Source organism: Myxine glutinosa, chromosome 2 (assembly GCF_964187855.1).
Source record: "Myxine glutinosa chromosome 2, kmMyxGlut1.1, whole genome shotgun sequence".
In the NCBI taxonomy this organism is placed as follows: domain Eukaryota; kingdom Metazoa; phylum Chordata; class Myxini; order Myxiniformes; family Myxinidae; genus Myxine; species Myxine glutinosa.
Window position 1 is genome coordinate 50,860,779 of NC_136262.1, and position 25,470 is coordinate 50,886,248.

At 45.0% G+C, this 25,470-nt stretch overlaps 1 protein-coding gene across 1 annotated transcript in view; it reads left to right on the forward strand.

Annotated features, from left to right (window-relative positions):
• The first annotated feature begins 6,570 nt into the window (after positions 1 to 6,570).
• The window catches only part of LOC137413632 (sodium-dependent multivitamin transporter-like), a 148,615-nt gene continuing 129,715 nt past the window's right edge, over positions 6,571 to 25,470 (forward strand). Inside the window, exon 1 of the mRNA XM_078773265.1 lies at positions 6,571 to 7,231. Within this exon, the coding sequence (XP_078629391.1) occupies positions 6,857 to 7,231 (375 nt within the window). The 5' untranslated portion in view covers positions 6,571 to 6,856. The remainder of the gene's footprint in view (positions 7,232 to 25,470) is intronic.

Sequence of the window (25,470 nt, forward strand, 5' to 3'; positions counted from 1 at the left end):
TGTGTTAGTGTTGAAAAACCACTTTTTGCACTTGTGTTGGTGCAGGAAACCACTTTTGCACTTGTATTAGTGTGGAAAAAAAACTTTTTGCACTTGTGATAGTGTTGAAAAACCACTTGTCGCACTTGTGTTGGTGCAGGAAACCACTTTTGCACTTGTATTAGTGTGGAAAAAACACTTTTCGCACTTGTGTTAGTGTTGAAAAACCACTTTTCGCACTTGTGTTAGTGTTGAAAAACCACTTTTCGCACTTGTGTTAGTGTTGAAAAACCACTTTTCGCACTTGTGTTGGTGCAGGAAACCACTTTTGCACTTGTATTAGTGTGGAAAAAACACTTTTCGCACTTGTGTTAATGTTGAAAAACGACTTTTCGCACTTGTGTTGGTGCAGGAAACCACTTTTGCACTTGTATTAGTGTGGAAAAAACACTTTTTGCACTTGTGATAGTGTTGAAAAACCACTTTTCGCACTTGTGTTAGTGTTGAAAAACCACTTTTCGCACTTGTGTTAGTGTTGAAAAACCACTTTTCGCACTTGTGTTAGTGTTGAAAAACCACTTTTCGCGCTTGTGTTGGTGCAGGAAACCACTTTTGCACTTGTATTAGTGTGGAAAAACCACTTTTCGCACTTGTGTTAGTGTTGAAAAACCACTTTTCGCACATGTGTTGGTGCAGGAAACCACTGTTGCACTTGTATTAGTGTGGAAAAAACACTTTTTGCACTTGTGGATGCCTCCTCTTAAGGCATAATCATCTGCCATGGTGGCTGCGTCCCACAACTTTGGTACTTTCTTTTCCTGCAGGTACACTTTGATGTCCTCGTGGACACAATGTTGAAATTCCTCCACCAGGATCAAGTCACGCAATGTTTCGAAGTCTTTCCCGACTCCTTTTGACTCACACCACCGATCAAACATGTTTTCTTTCACTCTGGCAAACTCCACATGGGTCTCACTCTCCCTCTTCCTGGCATTCCTGAATTTTTGCCGGTAAGCTTCCGGAACCAACTCATAGGCTTTGAGGATGTGCTTCTTCAATACCTCATAATCTGCACATTGGTCCATTGGTAGCGCCGAATAAATCTCTTGAGCTTTTCCCACCAGCACACTTTGTACTAGTATGGTCCAGGCCTCCTCCGGCCAGTTTAACTGTCGAGCCACTTTCTCAAAGTGCGGAAAAAATTTAGCGACTTCCTTTTCACTGAAGGGTGGAACCAGCCTCACATGTCTGCCCACATCCCAGGTGTTCTGGCTAGGTGTCGACCCCGTCAGCAAGGGTGGTACCTCTCCCTGTTCTCTCATTAACTCCAGCTCCTTGAATTTAATTTCTTGCTGAAGCGCCATGTCACGTTCCTTCAATTCCCTTTCCGCTTTTCTCTCCTCTGCTTCGAGTTCCCTTGCAGCTCTCCTCTCCTCTGCTTCTGCTTTCCTTTCCTCTGTTTTCATCCTTTCTAACCTTTCCTGGAGTTCTCGTTCCACTCTCCTTTCTTCTTCTGCTCTTTCCTTTTCTGCTTTCCTTTCTTCTTCTGCTAACCTTTCCTGGAGTTCTCGTTCCACTCTCCTTTCCTCTGCTTGTTTCTCTTCTCTCCTCTCTTCTGCTTTCCTTTCTTCTTCTTTTAACCTTTCCTGGAGTTCTCGTTCCACTCTCCTTTCCTCTGCTTGTTTCTCTTCTCTCCTCTCTTCTGCTTTCATTTCTTCTTCTTTTAACCTTTCCTGGAGTTCTCGTTCCACTCTCCTTTCCTCTGCTTGTTTCTCTTCTCTCCTCTCTTCTGCTTTCCTTTCTTCTTCGGCTCTTTCCTTTTCTGCTTTCCTTTCTTCTTCTGCTCTTTCCTTTTCTGCTTTCCTTTCTTCTTCTTCTTTGATCCGTTCCTGGCTCCGTAATTGCAACTCCAGTTTCCGGAGCTCAACGTCTTCTGGTTCTTCGGGTAGCCACTGCCAGGCTAACTCGTCCCATGTTCCTAATCCCACCATAGACTGTATCACCATGGTCTGCAACTCTACCTTCCTCAAATTAGTTCGGACCTCCAAGTTAAAATGTTTGGCCAATTTCAAGAGGTCCGACTTTAGTAACGCTCGGAACTGTGCCTCACTCGGGGTTACCACAAAGTTCTGTGCCACAAACGCCATGGTGCCTATCGTTAACACCTGTTAACCTTCACCCAAGACTTTACCCCACTTTCCCCAAAAATTTACCAATTAATACTTAATTAATAAATTTTAATTAATAAAAATATTATTTTATACAATTTTAGATCCCGGACGTAGACCCAATTGCGAATCCGCAAATCGTAATTTGGACGAGCCCCCAATTCTGTTACGTGGTCCTCCCGGTGACTACCTGGTCTCGGTGACCCCCGGACCGTGAGAGGAACTCCGCCAGAAAGATTTATTATGTATGCGCTTTCGTAACGCAATCAATATGAATTCAAACCAAGAAAAAACCCCACACCAAGGATCCGGAATAATCAATGATATATTCCCCGAGCAATCAACCATCAACAATCCACAATCAACAATCAATCCCCGAGATGATTAAGATGGCCATCTTACATACGTGTGTCCCCTTTCCCCACTCCCGACCCCTTGGGTACTCACGACCCCTTTGGTCTCTGTCCCTCACAATGTCTCTGGGCCCCTCCTGACCAAGAGGATGGTCGGCTTCGCCGCACACGGGTGGTTGAACGAACCCCGGGCGGACGTGCTTCCACCGGGCACGTACCGTACCGGGAACCACGGCTGCAGCACACCCCTCCTGGCCAAGCGAAGCGGGCAAAGCAAGCGCCGCTTGCAACGCGCGCGAGGCCCCAAAGTGCGACCCGTACGCGTCCTTGTAGACAGTGCGGCGAACTGTGCCGGACGCTGGGTCCGTGCACGGACCCATGGCAACTTGACGTGTCAAAAGGGTAGTTACACGTCCCGGTAACTCCTCTCGCCAGACGGGCTTGGGAACGCAGCTTTTCCACGCTGCTCAATCTCGATCCCCACTCTCCTCGGAGCTGGGCGAGGCAGAAGAAGAATCGTCGCTTCTCCCGGACCTCGTGTCTTTTCTTCTTCCGTTTCCGGTCTCCTTTTTCCGAGAAGGGCTCCTGACCCTTTAATCACAACAACCCTTAATCGACTACACATTGATAAGCAAAGACCTGAATAGTAATTCACATACATTCACATAAATATGTAACACTATGAGTGGGAAATTTAACCTTTATTATACTGACTGTTATCAAAACTCAAAACCGCAACAATATATTTGGCATGGGGGCGGTGTACTTTAAATGTATCTGTACTTATTTTTTTGTTTTCTTGCCAAGTAAAAAATAGGGTGGCACAGAAAGCCTCTGCCCACCTTCAGTGGTGATAGTAACAATTCTGCCCCAACGTCCTTCAGTGGAACTCCAGGCTTGGCCTGCCAGTTTGTGAAACATTTCAGTCAACAATATTATTTTCCTACAAGGTGGGAGAAATTGAGGACATTGTCGTAGTAGTAGTACTGGTGATGGGTGTGGTAACAGTAGTAGTAGTGGTAGTAATAGTAGTAGTAGTAGTAGTGTAGCAGTAGTAGTGGTGGTGGTAGTAGTAATAGTAGTAGTGGTAGTAGTGGTAGTAGTAGTCGTAGTAGTAGTCATAGTCGTAGAGGTGATAGTTGTAGTCGTACAGTGCATTCAGAAAGTATTCAGACCCCTTCACTTTTTTCACATTTTGTTATGTTGCAGCCTTATGCTGAAATCGTTTAAATTCATTTTTTCCCTCATCAATCTACACTCAATACCCCATAATGACAAAGAGAAAACAGGATTTTAGAAAGTTTTGCAAATTTATTAAAAAGAAAAAACTGAGATATCACATTGACATAAGTATTCATACCCTTTGCTATGACACTTGAAATTTAGCTCTCTTCAATTGGAACAAACTCCCTCACTCTCTTCAATCCCACTCCACCCTCCAAGTCTTTAAAACAGCTGTTCACCACCATCTCTTATCTTCCCCCATCCAAAACCTTGATCTTTTCTACCCCCGCTAATTTCACCCCAATTCCCCTTTTTGAAATACCAACTTCTGTCCTGGAAGTCCTTGGTGTCCTTGTGCTTTATACTTCTCCCTCCCCCCCCCCCCCCCTTCCCATGCCTCCTCCCCCCGGGCCCTCTCCCTTCCACACATATCCCTGCTCTCGGATGTTGTGTTTGTGTGCTTCCCCTTTTCTCCCCATCTTGTCTTCCGCTCCCTCTTTTTGTGTATTTTGTTTGTCTGGTCGATTTGTTTGTGAAGTAAATGTTAGCTCTTTCACGAGCCTCGATTCAGTATACAAAAAAAAAAAAAAAAAAAAAAAGCTCAGGTGTCTCCCATTTCTCTTCATCATCTTTGAGATGTTTCGACACCTTGATTGGAGTCCACCTGTGGTAAATTCAATTGATTGAACATGATTTGGAAAGGCACACACCTGTCTATATAAGGTCTCACAGCTGACAATGCATATCAGAGCAAAAACCAAGCCATGAGATCGAAGGAACTGCCTGCAGAGCTCAGAGACAGGATTGTGTCGAGGCACAGATCTGGGGAAGCCTACAAAAAAATTCTGCTGCATTGAAGGTCCCCAAGAGCACAGTGGCCTCCATAATTCTTAAATGGAAGAAGTTTGGAACAACCAGGACTCTTCCTAGAGCTGGCCGCCCGGCCAAACTGAGCAATCGGGGGAGAAGGGCCTTGGTAAGAGAGGTGACCAAGAACCCGATGGTCACTCTGGCTGAGCTCCAGAGATCCTGTACGGAGATGGGAGAAACTTCCAGAAGGACAACCATCACTGCCACACTCCACCGATCTGGGATTTATGGCAGAGTGGCCAGACGGAAGCCTCTTCTCTGTGAAGGACACATGAAATCCCGCTTGGAGTTTGCAAAAAAGCACCCAAAAGGACTCTCAGATTGTGAGAAACAAGATTATGTGGGCTTTCATGTGTCCAATCAATTGAATTTACCACAGGTGGACTCCAATCAAGGTGTAGAAACATCTCAAAGATGATCAAGAGAAATGGGAGGCACCTTTGCTAAATTTCAAGTGTCATAGCAAAGGGTATGAATACTTATGTCAATGTGATATTTCAGTTTTTTCTTTGTAATAAATTTGCAAAACTTTCTAAAATCCTGTTTTCTCTTTGTCATTATGGGGTATTGAGTGTAGATTGAGGAGGGAAAAAATGAATTTAAACGATTACAGCATAAGGCTGCAACATAACAAAATGCGAAAAATGTGAAGGGGTCTGAATACTTTCTGAATGCACTGTAATTGTAGTAGTAGTTGGGAGAGGCTGTGTGGGTGCGGAAATTTACACTCAGAGAAGCAATGGGAATCGAAGCAGTGAGTGAGTGAGTGCAACCCAACAAGGCTTTTCGCCCGCTCAAGGAGAGCCACACGTCCGAAACGTCACCTCACCTTTTTCTACCGTGTGGGGATTAGAGTACTGTTCTCATCATTCAGTTGAGAAAGTTAATCGTCTTTATTTTGTAGTCTATGCAGACCTATTCGAAGCTTTTTAGAGATTACTCTTCCATTGCACACAACTATATCTACCCACTCCACCTCGACACCAAGACTCGACCCCCGGGATTCGACCGACACCGAGCAATGGCTCGATGAATCTGCGGTAAGAGACTCTTATAGATGCGACAGTTAACCTCAATCCAAAGTGATACACGAACACTCCATTCGGTTACAAAAACATTGTTCTTGCCTCTCAAGCTGTTTTTAGTTCAGAGTTTCTTTAAAATGGGTGCTTTGTTTGCAGAGTTGCAGCACACTCCGATATAATTCCGGAGTTTATTTATTCTTGTGTCTGCTCTAAATATAATTGTTGTGCACGTCCCGAGCGCACAACCTCGATGTGAAACAAAGGACACCCCTGCAGGGACGGAGGAACGGGTGGAGCTGAGAGAGCTCGAGGGGTCACTTGAGGTTATCGAGGAGGACACGTGGGTGGCGAGTTTAGAACGACAGGGGCTCTCGATGGGGAGGAAAATGTCAGCTAGATCAATAATAGACCATTTAGTCCAACGGTGACCTCCATGCCGGGTGGTCTTTCATGGTGTCGTCTGAATATTGTACAGGGCGTGTGGGAATGCCATTGGACCTTCGTTCCTTATTTAGTGATCGTTTTAGCACGACCACGTCATGCCATGTGCATCAGGAGCACTGTTAGCACGCGGTGACGTGATCATATGTGCACGTGATTCTGACGTCACACACCGCCGAGACCCCAAGACTCTGCGAGTGACGCTGTATGTGGGACAGGGAATCAATTTGCACGTCCACCTAGAAGGAGCGACCACGTGACCCGAGGGTGGCCAACCACGTGTTAGGTAGCACATCTTCGGCAATTTTATCGCCCTCCCCACGCAACTTTACGTTGTCCTCCAATTATTACGTCACGAGTTGAGAGACCACTCCCTCCTATATGGACAGCCCCCCTGATGCCTCCTGGCTTTCAAGTCACTGGAGAAAATCCAAGTGACACAGAGCCCAGAGGGGGAGAGGCGGGGCAGCGGGGTGCTGGGGCGGGGACCAGGTGGGGACGCATAAACACAGAACAAAAGAAGGTCGGAAAGTTTTTGGAAGGTACAACCAGAGATCTAGTTTAATCCACGAGGTTCAAAAGTCACAGCTTGCGGAAAAGAAAAGAAAACAAAATAAGCAAAAAAATTATTTCTGACGGTGATTATCTCGGAGTCTCAATCTCGGAGTATCACTCATATCTCGGAGTCTCAATCTCGGAGTATCACTCATATCTCGGAGTCTCAATCTCGGAGTCTCAATCTCGGAGTATCACTCATATCTCGGAGTCTCAATCTCGGAGTATCCTTATTTTAACAATGAGCGATGGAATCATAAAAACGGCGGGAATAAAGCACGAGGTGGCCACGTTCGGCGCAGTGGACTATGCTGTGTGCGGGGCCCTGCTCCTCGTGTCCACGGTTATCGGTCTGTACCACGCGTGCCGCGGGGGTCGCCAGCGCACCGCTCGAGAGTTCCTGCTGGCCGATCGGACCATGACCTGCCTACCTATCGCGTTGTCCCTCACCGCGACCTTTCAATCGGCGATCGCCATCCTCGGAGCGCCCGCCGAAGTTTTCCGTTTCGGAACCGAGTTCTGGTTCCTGGGATGTTCTTATGTACTCGGTTTGCTGATCCCAGCGCACGTGTTCTTACCTGTGTTCTACCGCCTCGGCGTCACCAGCACCTACCAGGTATTTACGATTCATAACCTATCGTTCTCCTTGCTTCCCACAGTGGTTACCATACCTCAATCAACCTCCTGTTGATTTAATCCCTTGTCTTTTTACCTGTCTAACTTCCTACTTGTATTCAAACATGTCTGTCCTATTACCTGTGTCTTAAGAGAAGTGAATTCTTGCAGAATTTTTTCTGAAAGGTTCACTTGGCTGCACCTGGATGAGTTTGAGGGTAGAGGAGTAGCAGCTGAAACCCGAATCCTATCCAGGTTCCTCTTGATGACTCCATCTTTGCTCTTTACTTATTCTGGTTCCTTCTAATGACTCCAATGCAGCATTTGGTCTTACATTTCATTTCAACACATCAGCTTCAACAGCGCTGACCATTTATTTGTTGCTCCGCGCACGCGAAGAGAAAAGTGGGGTTGAGCAATAATTGGTTCAATTCTGTCTGTCCGTCTGTCCGTCCGTCCATCCACAAACGTCAGTTTATGATCAAGAAACAACTTCATTCAAATTTAACGTTATATTTTGAACACAAATCCGAACATGAATCGGAAAACGAACCTGTAGTTCAGCCGTATTTTGTCTCTGAATTTGTCCCGGTCTCACATTAGTCAGGTTCACTATGTTTTTTTCGTTCAAAATTTTTGGAGATTAGCAAAACTATACATTTTTGGAATATTCAGAGCTTGAGGAATCCCAAAATTAATGTTGGCATTTGCATAGACACCTTTACGAAAATGACACTCAGGACAATGATGAAGATCTGTAAAAGCATATTCCTGAATGGGATAGACCTAGTAGATCCTGTGTGTATGACTTATAGTTCAATCTGATACTAACAAGGCTGCTTTCTTGCTTTATAAACCCATACCTATAACTTCAAAGGACTTGCAATATCATGTATTATGTAAAACAGTTATATCACAAATATAAAGACAATGGTTTTCAATTACCTTTGTTTGTTGCTTTTCTATAATCCTGAGCACTATTTTGAGGCCTTTATTGGATTCCTTGACCCAGAAAACATAGGATTAGCATATTTAATTAAGTTTCTAGGTTGACTAGAAGCTGAGATAGCGCAAAATATGTATTTTATGGCGGCCATTTTGAAAATCCAAAATGGCGGCCATGCAGGTGTCTGTGCAAATGCCAACATTGATTTTCGGATTCTCCATGCTCTGATGATTCCAAAAATGTACAGGTTTGCTAATCTCCCAAAAATTTGAACGAAATTATATTTGTTAACATAGTGAACCTGACTACATGCACAGAGGAGTGAAATACATTTTTTTATTCTGTCTGTCTAGCAGTCAAAGTTGAAAATCATTCCAAACAGGAAACGTACTGCTTTTAAGGATGTTATAAAGGACACAAACAACAGGGACGAATGACTAATGTAACTTATTAAATAAGGTAGTGTAATAGCCACTGTGTCAACGGCGGTGTAAACTTCCAGAAGTAATTTTTATAGACCTTTAAAATCATTATTTTATTTTAATTAAATTACATACTAGAGCATTGTTTGGGGTAATGTATTCTATGAACTCTCCAGTTGTTATAAGTTAGGCCTGTGTGCAGCAGCTCTTTCACTTCATTAATCTTTTTTTTTTTTATAGAATTTTTATCACTTCATTAACATATACACAATATCACACAATATCACACACAATATCACAATATACACAATACATATCACAATCATATCACTTCATTAATTTTTATAGACCTTTAAAATCATTATTTTTTAAAAATTAAATTACATACAAGAGCATTGTTTAGGGTAATGTATTCTATGAACTCTCCAGTTGTTATAAGTTAGGCCTGTGTGCAGCAGCTCTTTCACTTCAGATTGGATCTCGCGAGATCACGGCGAGGTCACGTCTTTTCGAAGCTGTTCCATGCGCTCACGCTTTCGAAGCGAAGTAATCTTTCACAATTGTGTTTTTGTCGAGACTGTATCTATCTTTCGGTGTGTGTACCTATAGCGTATCTTTAGGAAAATTTTCGGTGCTAATTTTTCGTACATGTATACATAATCGTCGGTTAATGCGTATCGAGTATTCTGAGGCCTAGTACTCGTAGGCTTAGGCTACCATACCGTCTCCGACCTTGTGGTTTTGTTTTTCTCTCAGCGGTTCGTCGAATGCGCTGCAATTATTTTCGTTCTCTGTTTCGTCCCAGTCGTTCACCCCATACCTCCTTGTTTAATATCTCTACTCAATAAAAAAAAAACCCCAAAAAATATTTCCTTCTCAGGTCTTATTCGTTTATTTGTTGTTCTTACTTGTTCGTTCGTTCTTCGTTCAAGTTGTTCGCGATCACGTGATCACGTGGTTAGAAATGTATAATCTCTCCCCTGAACAACTATTTTCTCTCATATATTATAACACCTTTTTCTTCTTCTCCTACAAAGGGATGCTTTCGTCTTGCTCACCAAATCTATTCATTCCAAAAAAATAAAATAATACCATCTCTTACAGTTCCTCTTTTCTACATTCCCTAAACTCTCCAGAACTCCACCCCTCCTTCAGCTTCCTCAAACGTATTTTTGACTCGAAGGTCTCAAACTCATTTTGCAGAAAATGTTCGTTTCCCATGAATCGTACACTTTTCAAAATCCAATCTCACCCCTCCCCTCCAAATCTTCCCCATCCCCCCTTCCCTCCAAAACTTCCCCATCCCCCCTCCCCTCCAAAACTTCCCCATCACCCCTCCCCTCCAAATCCTCCCCATCACCCATCCCTTTCAAATCGCCCCCCTTGCCCCTTCCCTCCCCTCCCTCCTAAACTCCCCCCACACCCCTCCCCTCCGAGACTCTCCCTCGCTCCTCCCCTCCTAGACTCCCCTCTCACCCCTCCTCCTCAAAGCATCCTCCCTGCTTCTTCCCCCTTCCAACTTTCACCTTCATCTCCCCCAACCTTCTGCCTCGCTCTTCCCCCTCCTCAAATAACACCTCACTGTGCCTCACCCAATCTCCATCAAACCTTTTGTCCGCCCCATTCTTCCCTTTCTCCAAGCTATTCTGAAATCTCTAAAATCTCTGACACACCTTCAACAGCTCTCCCTACCTCTTCCTCCTCTTCCACATCTTACCCTACCCCTCCCCACCCCCGTTCTGTACCCGATGCTCCCCCTTCCTCTTCATTAACGGTATGGACCTCAAACATCCGGGGCCTTCGCTCAAACTTGACTGATCTCTCCATACAGGTTGCTTCTGACAAACCAGATGTGATCTGCTTAACAGAAACTTTCCTCCTTCATGATGTCTCTGATGCCTTGGTATCTCTCCCAGGTTACTCCCTCCTCCGGTATGATAGACCTGAGCCTCGGCCTGGAGGTGGGGTTGCTAACTTTATAAAAAAACTCTCTTCCTCACTCGCCCTCCACTGCTCTCTCTCCACCTCACCCCCAGGAATACCTTTGGCTACGGCTTCCCCTTCGCTCCCACCTTTTGTTCATATGTGTGTTGTACCGTCCACCAAACAGTGATGACTCCATCTACATCTCGCTGTCTGATAATATGGACCAACTTCTATCTACCCATCCCAACTCTCTCTTCCTCATATGTGGTGATTTCAATTGTCACCATGCCAGTTGGCTGGGTGTGGGTCCCTCTCTCACCAGCCATGGCTCTTCAGCAAAGGACTTCTGCGACTCACTGGGACTGACACAATCTATCAAGTTCCCAACCTGGATCTCAGTCAACGGAGCATCTTCTCTTCTGGACTTGGTTATGACTAACTTCCCTGAAAATGTCTGCTGCTCTTCTTCTGCTCCAATCGGCTCATCTGATCATGTGCTTGTCAAAGTGGACATCTCTCTGACCATTCTCAGAGAGCCTCCTCCGCGTCGATGAGTCTGGCATTTCACTCAGGCCAACTGGCACGGTCTTCAAGCAGCCATCAATCATCTGGACTGGTCTCCCATCTCTACCGCCTCTGACATCAACTCATCCTGGGAAATCTTTCAAAGTAAATTGCTCTCTCTCATGCACAGATTTATCCCATCTCGTCTTCAGTTGTCATACCCTTCCTCCCGTCCATGGTACACGGAATCTTGTGGTGAGGCTGTTGCCCTGAAACAACTTGCTTTCGTCTCCTGGAAAGCAAATCCAACGGAAGGAAATCTCATTTCCTTTCACAAAGTCCGAAACAAGTGTGTGTCCACCGTCAGGAGAGCCAGGAAACAATATCTCACCGTTCTCAAGACCGAACTCTCTTATCTGTCTCCCTCTTCCAAATCCTGGTGGCGTCTGGTCAAATCTGTTTCTGGTGTTTGTTCCCCCTCAATCCCCTCCCTCACCTCAAACGGCTTAACGGCTGACTCCGCACGTGAAAAAGCTGAATGCCTCAACTCTGTGTTTGCCTCTAAATCTTGTGTCCCAAACCCATCCCTCTCTGTACCCACCGTACCCAGTCGTAACCAGCTGCTCCTGGACTCTGTGTCGTTTCCTCCTGACAAGGTGGAAAGGTTTCTGTCAACCCTCGACTCTGATTCTGCAACTGGTCCTGACGGCATCAGCCCATGGGTCCTAAAATCATGTTCTTCCGCTCTTTCACTCCCTCTTTCTGTTCTCTTCACCCTCTCTTTTGCTCAAGGTCATCTGCCATCTGCTTGGAAATCAGCCAACATCACCACTTTGCCCCAAAAAGGTGCAAAAACAGATCCTAGCAACTACAGACCAATCAGCCTTCTCCCAATTATCAGCAAAGTCATGGAATCCATCATTGCTTCAGATATGAAATCTTTCCTCTTCTCCAATGGCTTGATCTCTGATCATCAATTTGGTTTCAGACCTGGTCACTCTACTCTGGACATGCTGCTTCTGCTTTCTCAACAATGGATGGAGGTCCTCAACGCCAAACAGGAAATTAGAGCTGTCTCCCTTGACATTTCACGTGCCTTCGATACGGTCTGGCACCCTGCTCTGCTCACCAAACTCTCCTCCTTTGGTATCCATGGAAATCTCCACGCATGGCTGGCGGACTTCCTCTCTGGTCGTAGTCAACGTGTGGCCCTGAATGGGTTTCTCTCATCTCCTCTTCCTGTTCAGGCTGGAGTTCCCCAAGGTAGTGTTCTGGGCCCTGTGCTTTTTCTGGTCTTCATCAATGATCTCTCTGACTCTCTTGAAAATCCTCCCTATCTCTTTGCTGACGACTCTACTCTCTGTCGCTCCATTCCTCATCCCTCAGATCGGCAGTCTGCAGCCTCCTCACTCTCTGCAGACCTGGACAAAATCACAGACTGGGCAAACAAATGGAACATGTCTTTCAATCCTGATAAATCTCACACTCTTACGATGTCTCTCCGAAAAGACCGACTGGACAACCCTCCCATCCACTTTCTGAATAATCCTCTCCAAGAAGTTCTGTCACTCAAGCTTTTGGGTCTCACTATTTGCCATGATCTTTCCTGGGAAAACCACATTTCAAATCTGGCCTCCAAAGCCAGTCGCCGACTGGGCATCCTCCGTCCTGCGAAGTCCTTCCTTGGCACACCTGAGCTCCTCACCACATACAAGGCTTTCATCCGCAGCTCTATGGAATACTGCTCTCCCCTCTGGTCTGGTGCTCCTGCCTCACACCTAGCTCGTCTTCACGCTGTTGAAACCAAAGCGTTCAGAATCATTGGAATCTCCCGCCATGAAGCTAACTCCAAGGGCCTTTCACTCACTCACCGCAGGCAGGTTGGTGGTCTTTCCGTCTCCTCTCTGGCCTTGCCCCCCCAGCTCTCTTTGGGATCTGTCCCCCAAATATTCCTACAGGTCGCACAAGATCTGCCTGCAACCCTCTTATGGTTAAATTGCCAAAATCAAGACTTTCTGCTCACCTTCACTGCTTCATTCCTCTTTTCTCCCACCTCTGGAACAAACTCCCTCACTCTCTTCAATCTCACTCCACCCTCCAGGTCTTTAAAACAGCTGTTCACCACCATCTCTTATCCTCCCCCATCCAAAACCTTGATCTTTTCTACCCCCGCTAATTTCGGTCCCCTTGTGTTTTATACCTCTCCCCCCCCCCCCCCCCCCTTCTCACGCCTCCTCCCCCCAAGCCCTCTCCCTCCCACACTTCTCCCTGCTCTCAAATGTTGTGGTTGTGTGCTTCCCCTTCTCTCCCCATCTTGTCTTCCACTCCCTCTTTTTGTATATTTTGTTTGTCTGGTTGATTTGTTTGTGAAATAAATGTTAGCTCTTCCACGAGCCTCGATTCAGTATCCAAAAAAAAAAAAAAAAAAAAAAAATCGACATAGCACAAGTATTTTCTACTTTATGACCGCCATAAGTCTTCAGACATTTAATGACGTCACCTTCGTATTTTTATGAACATGTCAGCAGGAAAAAGAAAAAGGAAAAAAAGAAAAGACATCTCACGTGGTGTTTCAATTAAAAAAAAAAGATCTCACGTGGTGTTTCAATTTTTAAAAAAAGATCTCGTGAAGTGTCATTGAAAAAAAAAAGAAGAAGACAAATCTCACGTGGTGTTTCAATTTTATTTGTTCCATTGTACGCGATGAAAGAATATATATGTTGTTTCACGAAAACTCACAACAGAGATCGACGCGTACGAATAACACGAAGCTTTACAAATACAGTATGCGTACATTACAATACGTCCCATGATGTTTAGTATATAACTCAGCAATAGCTTTTGCAATCCAATCAAATAAATCAACCTACAACCGCTTGATCATCACAACGCAATCGAGACCACACGAGTTTAGACTTAACTTAGTGATCCTGGGAAAACCAGCTCATGTTCGTTTCGTTAATCCACCATTGCCGACCACACTTAGTCTTGATCTGATTCATTTTTATAGGCAAGCCTTTCAGGAAGTATATAGTTAGCAGTAGTTCCTTCGCATGTAAACCAACGATTCTTCTTGTCAATAGAAGCAATTTACTCCATTTACTTTTTTATATTTTTTCCTTTTTACAATTTACTTTTTTTTACTCCATGTATTTTTTACCTCCCTCACCCGCAACCCCCTTCCCACGCCTCCTCCCCCCAAGCCCTCTCCTTCCCACAGATCTCCCAATGTCTGCTCTCAAATGTTGTACTTGTGTGCTTCCTCCTCTCCCCATCTGGTCTCTTCCCCCTCTCCCGTTCCCTTTATTTTGTCTTGTGTCCGTTTGTTTGTTTTTGTCATTCATGTTAACTCTTACACGAGCCTCGACCTTGTATACCAAAAAAATAAAAAATAGAAAGTTATCCGCAGAACAGTTATCAGATGAGAAATCATCACATGCAGCAAAATTGACTGAAAAGTTTTTTGCAATAAGGACAAAAACCAATATTTCAGGTGCAGTGTGGCCTTCGCCAAGCATGAGGCGGGGCATTTGTGCTGGAGAATGAAGAGCTGGTGTTGCTTGTGAAGGCTAGTGTCGATCTGCGTCGGTGGACAGGTGAAAGATAGACGAAATCAACTGGAGATTGATTGATCGAGGTACGCTAATCGCAGTGGGAAGCGAGGAGAAGCTGACGTTTCGAGCATCACCCCTCCACATCTTTTGCTCCTACGGAGGAGCCCTTGCCACCCACGTCGGTTAGCATATCTCGGTCAATTCCATACATGTGTGCTGGAACCTCATAATGTACACTCCCATGAGAAGGATGTGGGGCCATTACCACTTAAAACCTTTAATACACAGTGTACTCCAATTCACCATGCCACTTTAAGCCTGATTATACTAACATACTCGTAATTGTTGTTCCCAGACCTACCAAGTATGTTTTCGTGTTGGAACTCTTCCAAACATCCCCACACAATGTTTATCATGTCTTCATGAACGTTCTCTGTCGATATTAAAAGCCCAAAGTGATCATTTAAGTGAATTGTATAACTTCCTAAAACATATGTGAACTCCGCATCTGATGAAGGTTCCAAATAAGCAAATGTGGTCAAGGCCATGAAGCAATGAATTGTAGAAATGTCCACCGCGGAGTCCAATAAGTTAATATGAGGCTAAGCCATTACAATGTAATGCCAAAATTAAGATGGAGCTTGTACATGTACCACGTCAAGGACAAGGACACAACAATGACACCCGTAAATTAAACTCAAAAATTCAAACTCGTGCCGTGTCCTCGTGTCGGGACTCGTTCAAACTCGGAAATTCAAACTCGTGTCGGGTGGCTACGACAACTCGTTCTTCATCTGAAGCAAACCAATTGTCTTGTCATTTTTTTAATGGAAATTTTTTTAAATTTTTGTTTGGACAAAAATGTATTTCGTTTGGAGTTTAGTTTGTGTGATTTTTTCCATGCACATGATGTTTACTGCAGAGGCTGTTTCTGACCCTATCTCAGCCCAACAAGGAAGAAGGAGAATATAATTATAATAATTCATCCAGGCTACTTGTGCAAAAGCTTATTCTTCCGGCAGATGCGATGCCAGCATCTGAAATCCCCAAGTGCATCCACGTCTGGCAACCAGCTTGGGGTCGTGCGATATGACTCTTTTATGTTTTTGCTTTTATTTTGTTTTACTTTAGTTAGGTAAAGGTGGTGCCTTTTCCTATAAAGCATTTGAATGCCCATCCCAAGATGTCATGAAGTCTGTCACTGTCACCTTGGTACTTTGCAGATAGAGTATTGCATCATCGACCACACTGTCCTTTGGAGGAATGTTAGGAAGTAGATCCTCGACTGGCAGCATTCTTTGGCGAGGTGCCTTTCAAAAAGAATACACCATTGTCTAGCCCTACCTTGACCACATTCCAGGTGCCTTTCCTCACGTACTGCATTCGCTGACTGATCCGTCCACTATGTTGATTCTCTGACCAATTCGATGCTCATGTTCTTCCTGTAATAGTTAACAAAATCCCATTAACATTGATGACAGTACTTCAGGATGATGCATTTAAACGTCAGCACAAAAATGATGTCGATGCGTTGCTTAAGCATCGTGCAAACAATCTATATAATCTATATCCCCCTTCCCCTCCCCTCCCCCGCCCGGCAATGCCGGGTACTTCTTCTAGTCATTCATAACTGTAAAACTGAGAACGTCACTTATAACAAGTGCCAGACTATCCAGACTGCTTCGGTTATCTCCTTCTGTTTCCTTTTGGCCTTTGGTACGATGTTTTTGTAAGAAGACTCCTCTTTCCCAAAAACTTCAATAATGCTCCATATTGGTCCTTCAAACATCTAATCAATGGCAGATCAACAGTTCTGCTTTCTGCCTATTAGTGGGATTGGGAGGGTAGGGGATGTGTGAGGGTGAGGGGGGGGCGGGGGGGAGGGGGGTTATATACAATAATTCGATAGACAGAACAAAATAAGACAGCAATATTTCCATTTGGCATTCAATCGCCAGAGCTGCAGCAGTAAACAAAATTGGAAGGTTGGTAATGTTAGATCAGAGACTTTGATTCATTGTTGGTTGGACAAAAAAGTGAAACTCTGTGTCGCTAACTGTGATAACTAGAACGACATCCGGTAGGGAGCATATATCCGCCAGACTGAACAGTTTATGTTTTGTATCCCACTGATAGGCCGAATCTGGATCTGGGACATGAACCAAAATCGAATGGACCTGTTCTTGTCACCAACCCAACTCATCCACATAGTTTTGTCATAACTCATCCACATCTTGTTGAGATATTGTGCTATATTTCGTTTTTGGCCCTATTTCTCAATGGTGAAGAATCACTCAAAAAAATTCTACGATCCAGATCCGGATCTTCTGAAAATCTAATCAATTTGTCCTTGTCACAAAACCAACCTGTCCACCAAATTTTGTTCGAATCCGTCCACAACTATTTGAGATATCCTGCAAACAGTCAGACAGGGGTGAAAACCTAACTTCGGTCCACCTTCTGTGGCAGAGTTAATAATACGAGTTCCCTTACTTCAATGTAGGTGGAGGCCAATAAGCCCATCAAATCACCCTCCCCCATCACCCTGCCATCACCCTCCCATCACCCTCCCATCACCCTCCCATCACCCTGCCATCACCCTCCCATCACCCTGCCATCCCCCTCCCATCACCCTGCCATCACCCTCCCACCACCCTGCCATCACCCTCCCACCACCCTCCCATCACCCTGCCATCACCCTCCCATCACCCTTTATTGGACCATTTGACTTCTGTAGGGTTGGTTTTCTAAGGTTTATATCAAAATATCAAATAAATCTTTTAAGGTGAAAGCGCGATGACGTCACCACGTCACGCGGCACGAATGCGCACCTGTGTCGTTGGAGGTATTGACTTATTTAGGGTTGGTTTTCTAAGGCTGTAGGCCGCACCTCATTTTGTCAAATAAAGTGGTATTCGGGTGGTTCCGGTATTTGGGACCGCAGGGACGGAAAGTGCAGGTACGGGGTGCTTGGCACTCCCCAGCCGGCCCGCTCTGAAGGTTCGGATCGGGACACCGGGATTCATTCCGGTCGCCCGGTCGGCCCGGAGGTGGGGGTGCGGGGCCTGTCACGGAACGTCAAAACAAACTCCTCCCTCCCATCCCATCACCCTCCCATCACCCTCCCATCACCCTGCCATCACCCTCCCATCACCCTGCCATCACCCTCCCCCATCACCCTCTGCCATCACCCTCCCATCACCCTGCCATCACACTCCCATCACCCTCCCATCACCCTTTATTGGACCATTTGACTTCTGTAGGGTTGGTTTTCTAAGGTTTATATCAAAATATCAAATAAATATTTTAAGGTGAAAGCGCGATGACGTCACCACGTCACGCGGCACGAATGCGCACCTGTGTCGTTGGAGGTATTGACTTATTTAGGGTTGGTTTTCTAAGGCTGTAGGCCGCACCTCATTTTGTCAAATAAAGTGGTATTCGGGTGGTTCCGGTATTTGGGACCGCAGGGACGGAAAGTGCAGGTACGGGGTGCTTGGCACTCCCCAGCCGGCCCGCTCTGAAGGTTCGGATCGGGACACCGGGATTCATTCCGGTCGCCCGGTCGGCCCGGAGGTGGGGGTGCGGGGCCTGTCACGGAACGTCAAAACAAACTCCTCCCTCCCATCCCATCACCCTCCCATCACCCTCCCATCACCCTCCCATCACCCTGCCCCATCACCCTCCCCCATCACCCTCCCCCATCACCCTGCCATCACCCTCCCATCACCCTGCCATCACCCTCCCATCACCCTCCCATCACCCTGCCATCACCCTCCCATCACCCTGCCATCACCCTCCCCCATCACCCTCTGCCATCACCCTCCCATCACCCTGCCATCACCCTGCCATCACCCTCCCATCACCCTCCCATCACCCTCCCATCACCCTTTATTGGACCATTTGACTTCTGTAGGGTTGGTTTTCTAAGGCTTATATCAAAATATCAATTTATATCAAATAAATCCTTTAAGGTGAAAGCGCGATGACTTCACCACGTCACGCGGCACGAATGCGCACCTGTGTCATTGGAGGTATTGACTTATTTAGGGTTGGTTTTCTAAGGCTGTAGGCCGCACCTCATTTTGTCAAATAAAGTGGTATTCGGGTGGTTCCGGTATTTGGGACCGCAGGGACGGAAAGTGCAGCCGGCCCGCTCTGAAGGTTCGGATCGGGACACCGGGATTCATTCCGGTCGCCCGGTCGGCCCTGAGGTGGGGGTGCGGGGCCTGTCACGGAACGTCAAAACAAACGGCCTGCCGGGGCCGCCCAAAAGTCGGGCGTGAGGGGCGCATCCACTAATGGAACGCCTCTCGCTTCCCAGATCGAGGGCCACGTGGTCAGGAGAACCTCGTCCCTTCGGGTTGCCCTGCCATCCCACCGGGAGCGCTGGCAGGGTGTACTTCAAACTAAGCTTAAGTGTCAAGTGTTAAGTTCCTCATTGCCCTCGCAAGGGAAAGGCTAGGTTCAAGCTCTTCCAAATTTCCAAACACTAGGAATCGGACATCTCAAATTAATTAATTAATTTGTTAACACATCTCAGTCGCCCGCGACCTCTCTAGCGCGGGCGTCGAACCAGTTCATTCCCGGTGCGGCCGGGCCGAATATCGGCCCGGACGTGGCTGAAGCCATTGATTCCACCGCAGCCTGCTAACGCGTAGGCTCGCGCGTCCCCGGTCCGCCTGGGCTCCGCGGGTGTCCTACCGTGCCCACGTCGCCATGCTCGCTGAATAAGTGAGCCAGGCGTGGTGCCCGGGGACGGACCTTCGCTGTCTAAACATGGTAGCGCTAGGCCAGTGGGACCGCCGGGACCCACGTGCACTCACAAGTTGTTCTGCGCGTGGGCGGCAGTATCAGACTGGGGCGCCCAAACGCTCCCCGGCTAAAGTTCATCCTGAAAGCGCCCACATTGTGCGGACAATCCAAGTCAAGGGCCACGTGGTCAGGAGAACCTCGTCCCTTCCGGTCACAATGTGCCTATCGGCCGGCCTCGAAGACCGAAATTGTGACGGTGTGGTCGTTCATCCATGCTTTATCCTTTTTAAATGCTGAGAGTTGAGCAAGAAAGCAGCACGTGTCATCTGTAAAGTCTTTGAAGTATGACTCGGCCTGGATTCAAGCCACCAAACTCCCAGAATCAGAGTGGATGCTCCAACCATTACGCCATTGAGTTTGCTTAAACTTTGAGATATATATTCAATCCCACCTGCAGCACAGCGAGAAGCAACACTTCGATTGTTGGCAGGTTGTCTGCTTTACTGGCTCTACACTCAAAACTGATTGAGATGATTGATGAAAAATTAAAGTTGATCAAACTGTATCGCTTTGAACTGTAATCCAGAAAGGCCCAGTTCTTATAAACAATGTATGGTAGATCTGTAAGCAATTTCCAAATTCCTCTTATGGGTTGAATTTGCGACACACCACACTGCATTCATAAAGGCCTGCAAACAATATCATTGTTAAGAGAAGGTTAATTGATAAATTTAGGAATTTCTGAGGATATTTTGCATTTATGTCGTTTTTTCCACCAATTTTATAATCCATACAGCCATACAGGTAACCAAAACGATCCTTTACTCCACTGAACACAATTATAAATATCCTTTTTATTCTAACTTCGACTTAACTTGTACATCCCATTATATTGGCAGGAGCTCTGCGGACAGGTTATTAGCAAGAAAAGTCTGTTCTGGCGAAACATACCCAGGATCTTTTAACATACACAAGATTGCAGACAAAGTGTGCTCATTTGCTGCAGTATACGCAGTGCCGGATTAAGCCTTGCCAGGGCCGGGGGCAAAGAATATTTTAAGGCCAATCTTAACACGAGTGCCAGCCCTGGAGCACAGGTTACCTGAGGTTGAGTAAAGAATCTCTCGTCTCTCTGGCTTATTTAGATTTCGAGTTGGAGGAGTTATATGAATAAAACACGTTTTTAATTTTCCTGCTTTAATTGATTACCTGCACACCTTTTGTGGTAGAGAAAAAAACTCTCAATGTTCGATGTATTGGCGAGTTCAGCTTCTACTTGGTTCTGCATTTCTTCCTTTCAAGGGGAAGGGGAGTGGTGGGGGGGCGGGGGGGAGAAAGAAGGCAGGAGAGGGAGGGGCGAGGAAGGTAGTGGTAGTGGGCAAGGTAGTGGGGGGAGTGGAAAGGGGTTCATAACCTTTTCGTTGAATATGTGCTGGTGAATGTGCCGTTCATGACGTTTCTGAGTTAAGTGTGATGACGTTCAGGAAGAAGAAGAAGCCTACTCTACCAACTTCGTACACTTCCGGAATTGTTTGATTTATTTGTGTTCAAATGTCTGGTGATTGTTTTGTATTTATTTATGCGAATGTGTACTTGTATATAACTATCATTAATTTTAAAAGGCTTAGGCACTATCGAGCAATTTCTTTTTATTATTACTTTTAAAAAAAAAACTTTTTTTTTCAATGTTTTTTTGGGGGGTCTAAAACACTCCCAGGTACTCACTGATGAACCTTTGAAAGTTTGACGAAGATCCGTTTGGCCATCTCTGAGAAAAATGGCGACACACAGACAGACCAACAGCTCTCTTATATAGTAGATAAGTTACAATATAACCTATAACCTATAAAATATAATGTCATAATACTAGTACCGACTGCAAAGCCGCAATGAGCCGGCGAAGCCAAAGCCTCTTGCCACTATTTTACCCATCACTATGGCATCAGTAGGTTAGGTAGTTGGTAGTAGGTAGGTGTAGTAGGTACCGTACCTGGTAAGACTTGGTAAAAGAGAAGAGCAGAGAGTCCTCCCTAATGGCAATACCTGCATACAATAAATGTCACAAGAAGCTTAAGGAAGTAACTATACGATGTGCTAGCTTAGGGCCTATTTTAAGAAATTTTAACTGGGCTTAACATACGTTTTCACAGTACCGTATGTGTGTCGTCTTCTAACTTCAGTCGCTGTCAGGCACCAGGGCTGGTTCTCTGACTCTCCGGGCACGGCAGCTTCCTCCACCAGAAGACGTTAGCTTGCAGTGATTAATTCGGTGAATTCCGTCTCAACTTCGGATATTTCCAGCCGTGAAAAACTATCCGTATTTCTAAACTAAATATGTAAACCGCTTATACCGTATTTCTGGCCGTGAAAAACTATCCCATACGGCCGCGAGATTTCTAAAAAATAATTCTTCGTCAATGTTAGAATATTTGACGCCGTTTTCACCGTCCGAAACGCATAATAATATTTTTTCAAATGCTCGAATCTCATTGGTTCTGGTGTTTGATGACGATTTTCGTTGAAGATAACGAGGTTGGTCTTAACGTATTTTAATTACTAATTAGAGGTTTCATTAGATTGTGAATCGAAGAACGACGGGTGAAACAAACTCCTATTGAACTTTTTCGCAATTGTTTTATGCAAACTTCCGCATCCGGTCGATGGCGGGCTCCATTGAGTGATTTCATTTTAGAAATATTTTTGCAAATGCTCGACTCTCATTGGGTCCGGTGTTTGGTGATGCGTTTTGTTGAAGATAACCAGGCCCGTGCGGGCCGATGTTGGTCTTAAATTATTTTATTAATACATTGGAGGTGCATAAGATTGTGAATCAAACGACGACGGGTGAAATAAACTCCTAATGAACGTTTTTAATTTGTTATGCATACTTCCGCATCCGCAAGATGGCTGCCTCCACTGCGCTTCGGATTCTCGAGCCAAGGCATAATCAGGTTTTCAACATAATACGTACTCGTTTATTGACAACACCGGCTTCGCCGGCTATAATAAATTTTATTTTGTACACTTAAATTTTGAAATCACCGTACAATACTGTATATCAGAATTATCACGGAAGAATCTCACCTACACTATCTGAGAAAACCTTCCATTGAAAGCCTTTGTTGTGGTGGTACGCTTTTGAACTCTCTTAGCATATATGAAGTACGCATTTAGTTTTTTTGTTTTTTTTTACCAGGCATGAGTACCTACGTCCCAGTGATGTGAACCCCTGATTAGACTTACCCTGCGCTCGTAAAGCGAAAAGCAGGGTTAGGAATTGGGTTGAGTGCGGGTGGCATACATGCGTGTCTGCATTTTAAAAATCAATTTTCTCAGCAACCGTTGGTCTGATTGACACAAAATTTTACCATAGGAGCGCCTCCGCCTGTATAATTTTTTTATATCATAATTTGGACGCCATCCTGGAAAAAGTTACACCTCTATATCTCTGAAACAGCTCAATGGAAAGAAATTGAAACAAGGCTCGTTATGAAATACTGCCCATGGGGAATACAATATGTCAATGATGATGTCATCGGTGCCTTCGTTATGACGTCATAATTGGACAAGTACAACGCTTGATCTGATCAGCATGAAAAAAATATTCCCTGCAACTGTTAGTCCGATGGACATGAAATTTTCAGCATAGGAGCGCCTCCTCCTGTAGGATTTTAAAAATGATAATTATGACACCATAGGTCACGTGGTACAGGCGCCATCTTGGAAAAACCGAAAATCGTTGGACCTCCATATCTCCAAAACCACTCCATGGAAAAAATTGCAACGTGGCTCATCGTATGTTTCAAACGTCAAACGTGAACTCAGTATGGGGTATATGTGTTGTTAATGATGACGTCATTGGTGCCTTAAGTACGACGTCGTAATTCGACAGGGAGAACGAACGCCTAGTCTGATCAGTTTGAAATGTATTGAGCGTGATCTATGCAACAATTATATTAGAGAATGTAAATTTATGATGTCATCACTCACGTGGTCTGGCAGCCATATTGGATCAAAGAAAAAAACCCTTCAAAAAAGGAAGAGTTGGCTCACATCAAGTTGACTGCGCAGAAAGTATTCTATGAATACCATCTAGTTATTTTATGACACAGAACATAACAGATTACCAAGTTTGGAACGGATTACATGTCCTGTGTCCAGATAGCTATTTTTGTTTGTGAAAAGAGAAACTGCATAAAAACATTTTATTCACTCAATCTTCTGTGGCCGGGATAAAATGCTCCATTTGCCCATGTTATAACCTGCCTTTGAGTATACAGAGTGGTACAAAAACTGGCGTCTTCTGCAGTCCGCTGTAATCATGTCACGTGGGCTCTGTGACCTCTATCTGAGAGTTTTGGTTGGATATCATATTCCCTGTGAGCAGGACCATTTAGCTTTCGTGAACCAACTGAGCACTCCTGCAACCTTTGAGTATGGTTGAATGACTCACTTCATTAAACTTGATAGTCCTTTAAGCTCCCTCAATTCACAAAGCAAAGTAAAATGTAGAGAAAATCGTTACGTTGATAGAGTGTAACCACGATGGTTTTTAAAGTTTTATTAATAGTTGTTTTACCTGAATGGTGGAAAATAAATCCTTTTTTTTTAAATTGACAGGTAGGTAATATTTACGTGCAGATTATTTTAAAATAATAATAGTTGCTTTCTTAAGGGGGATAGGAAGAACTTGTAAAGCTTTATCCAATCCAATGATTACTTTAGCTTTTAAAAACGAATTGCTACTTCTGCTTTTATAGAAAAAATCAAGGATTGATAAGTAGGGCTGACAGAATGGCCTCCAGGTATGCAGACTCGCCTCTAAGCTGTCTAGTTCTCGGCCCAACTATAAACTATCGGCCGGAGTTTCCCAGGCATGGTGATTCATCAATGTGTGCGCCGTTATATATACACAGCATGTCCCCTCTGGGCTGGTGCTCCTGCCTCACACCGAGCTCGTCTTCACGCTGTTGAAACCAAAGCTTCCAGAATCATTGGAATCTCCCGCGATGAAGCTACCCCCGAGGGCCTTTCACTTACTCACCGCAGGCAGGTTGGTGGTCTTTCTGTCTTCTACCGACTCCTCTCCGGCCTTGCTCCTCCAGCTCTCTCTGGGCTCTGTCCAGCAAATATTCCTACAGGTGCAAGATCTGCCTGCAACCCTCTTATGGTTAAACTGCCAAAATCAAGACTCTCTGCTCACCTTCACTCCTTCATTCCTCTTTTCTCCCACCTCTGGAACAAACTCCCTCACTCTCTTCAATCCCACTCCTCCCTCCAGGTCTTTAAAACAGCTGTTCACCACCATCTCTTATCTTCCCCCATCCAAATCCTTGATCTTTTCTACCCCCACTAATTTAACCCCAAATCCACTTTTTTGAAATACCAACTTCTTTCCTGGAAGTCCTTGGTGTCCTTGTGTTTACACTTCTCCCCCCCCCCCCCCCCCCGCACCCCATTCCCACGCCGCCTCCCCCCAAGCCCTCTCCCTCCAACACATTCCCGATGTCCCTGCTCTCAAATGTTGTGTTTATGTGCTTCCCCTTCTCTCCCCATCTTGTCCACCGCTCCCCTTTTTATATACTTTGTTTGTTTGTCCGTTTGATTTGTTTGTGTGATAAATGTTAGCTTTCACGAGCCTCGATTCTGTACACAAAAAAAAAAAAAAAAAAAATGTCAATAAAGTCCTTGTGCAACTTTTAACTTCTATAACTTTTGATGTGCACATGGTAGAAACAAATTGTAAATGACACATAAAAACATCATTTATCACGTTTTTACTCAATGCAGTTGAAAATTATAGGCTTCAACATCACTGCCATATTTCGTAATACATCGCTCATTCCGATTTTCCAACTTTTTTCAACATTCTCCAATTGCTGCTGAGTAATCTCACGAGTTGCTTTTGTGATTATCGACTCGTGTTACATGTTCCTCCCCGAACTCCTGGTCTCGGTATACATCCGAATCCCGAGAGGAGCCACGGCAGAAAAAACATGTTATTCAGTGTCAAAATCAATAATGAAACCACACCAATGGTTATCAACAAACAAATAATATATTAAAAAGCACACAGGAAGAACAATACAACAATGGTAGCAATCAACCATACAATCAATATCTTAAGATGGTA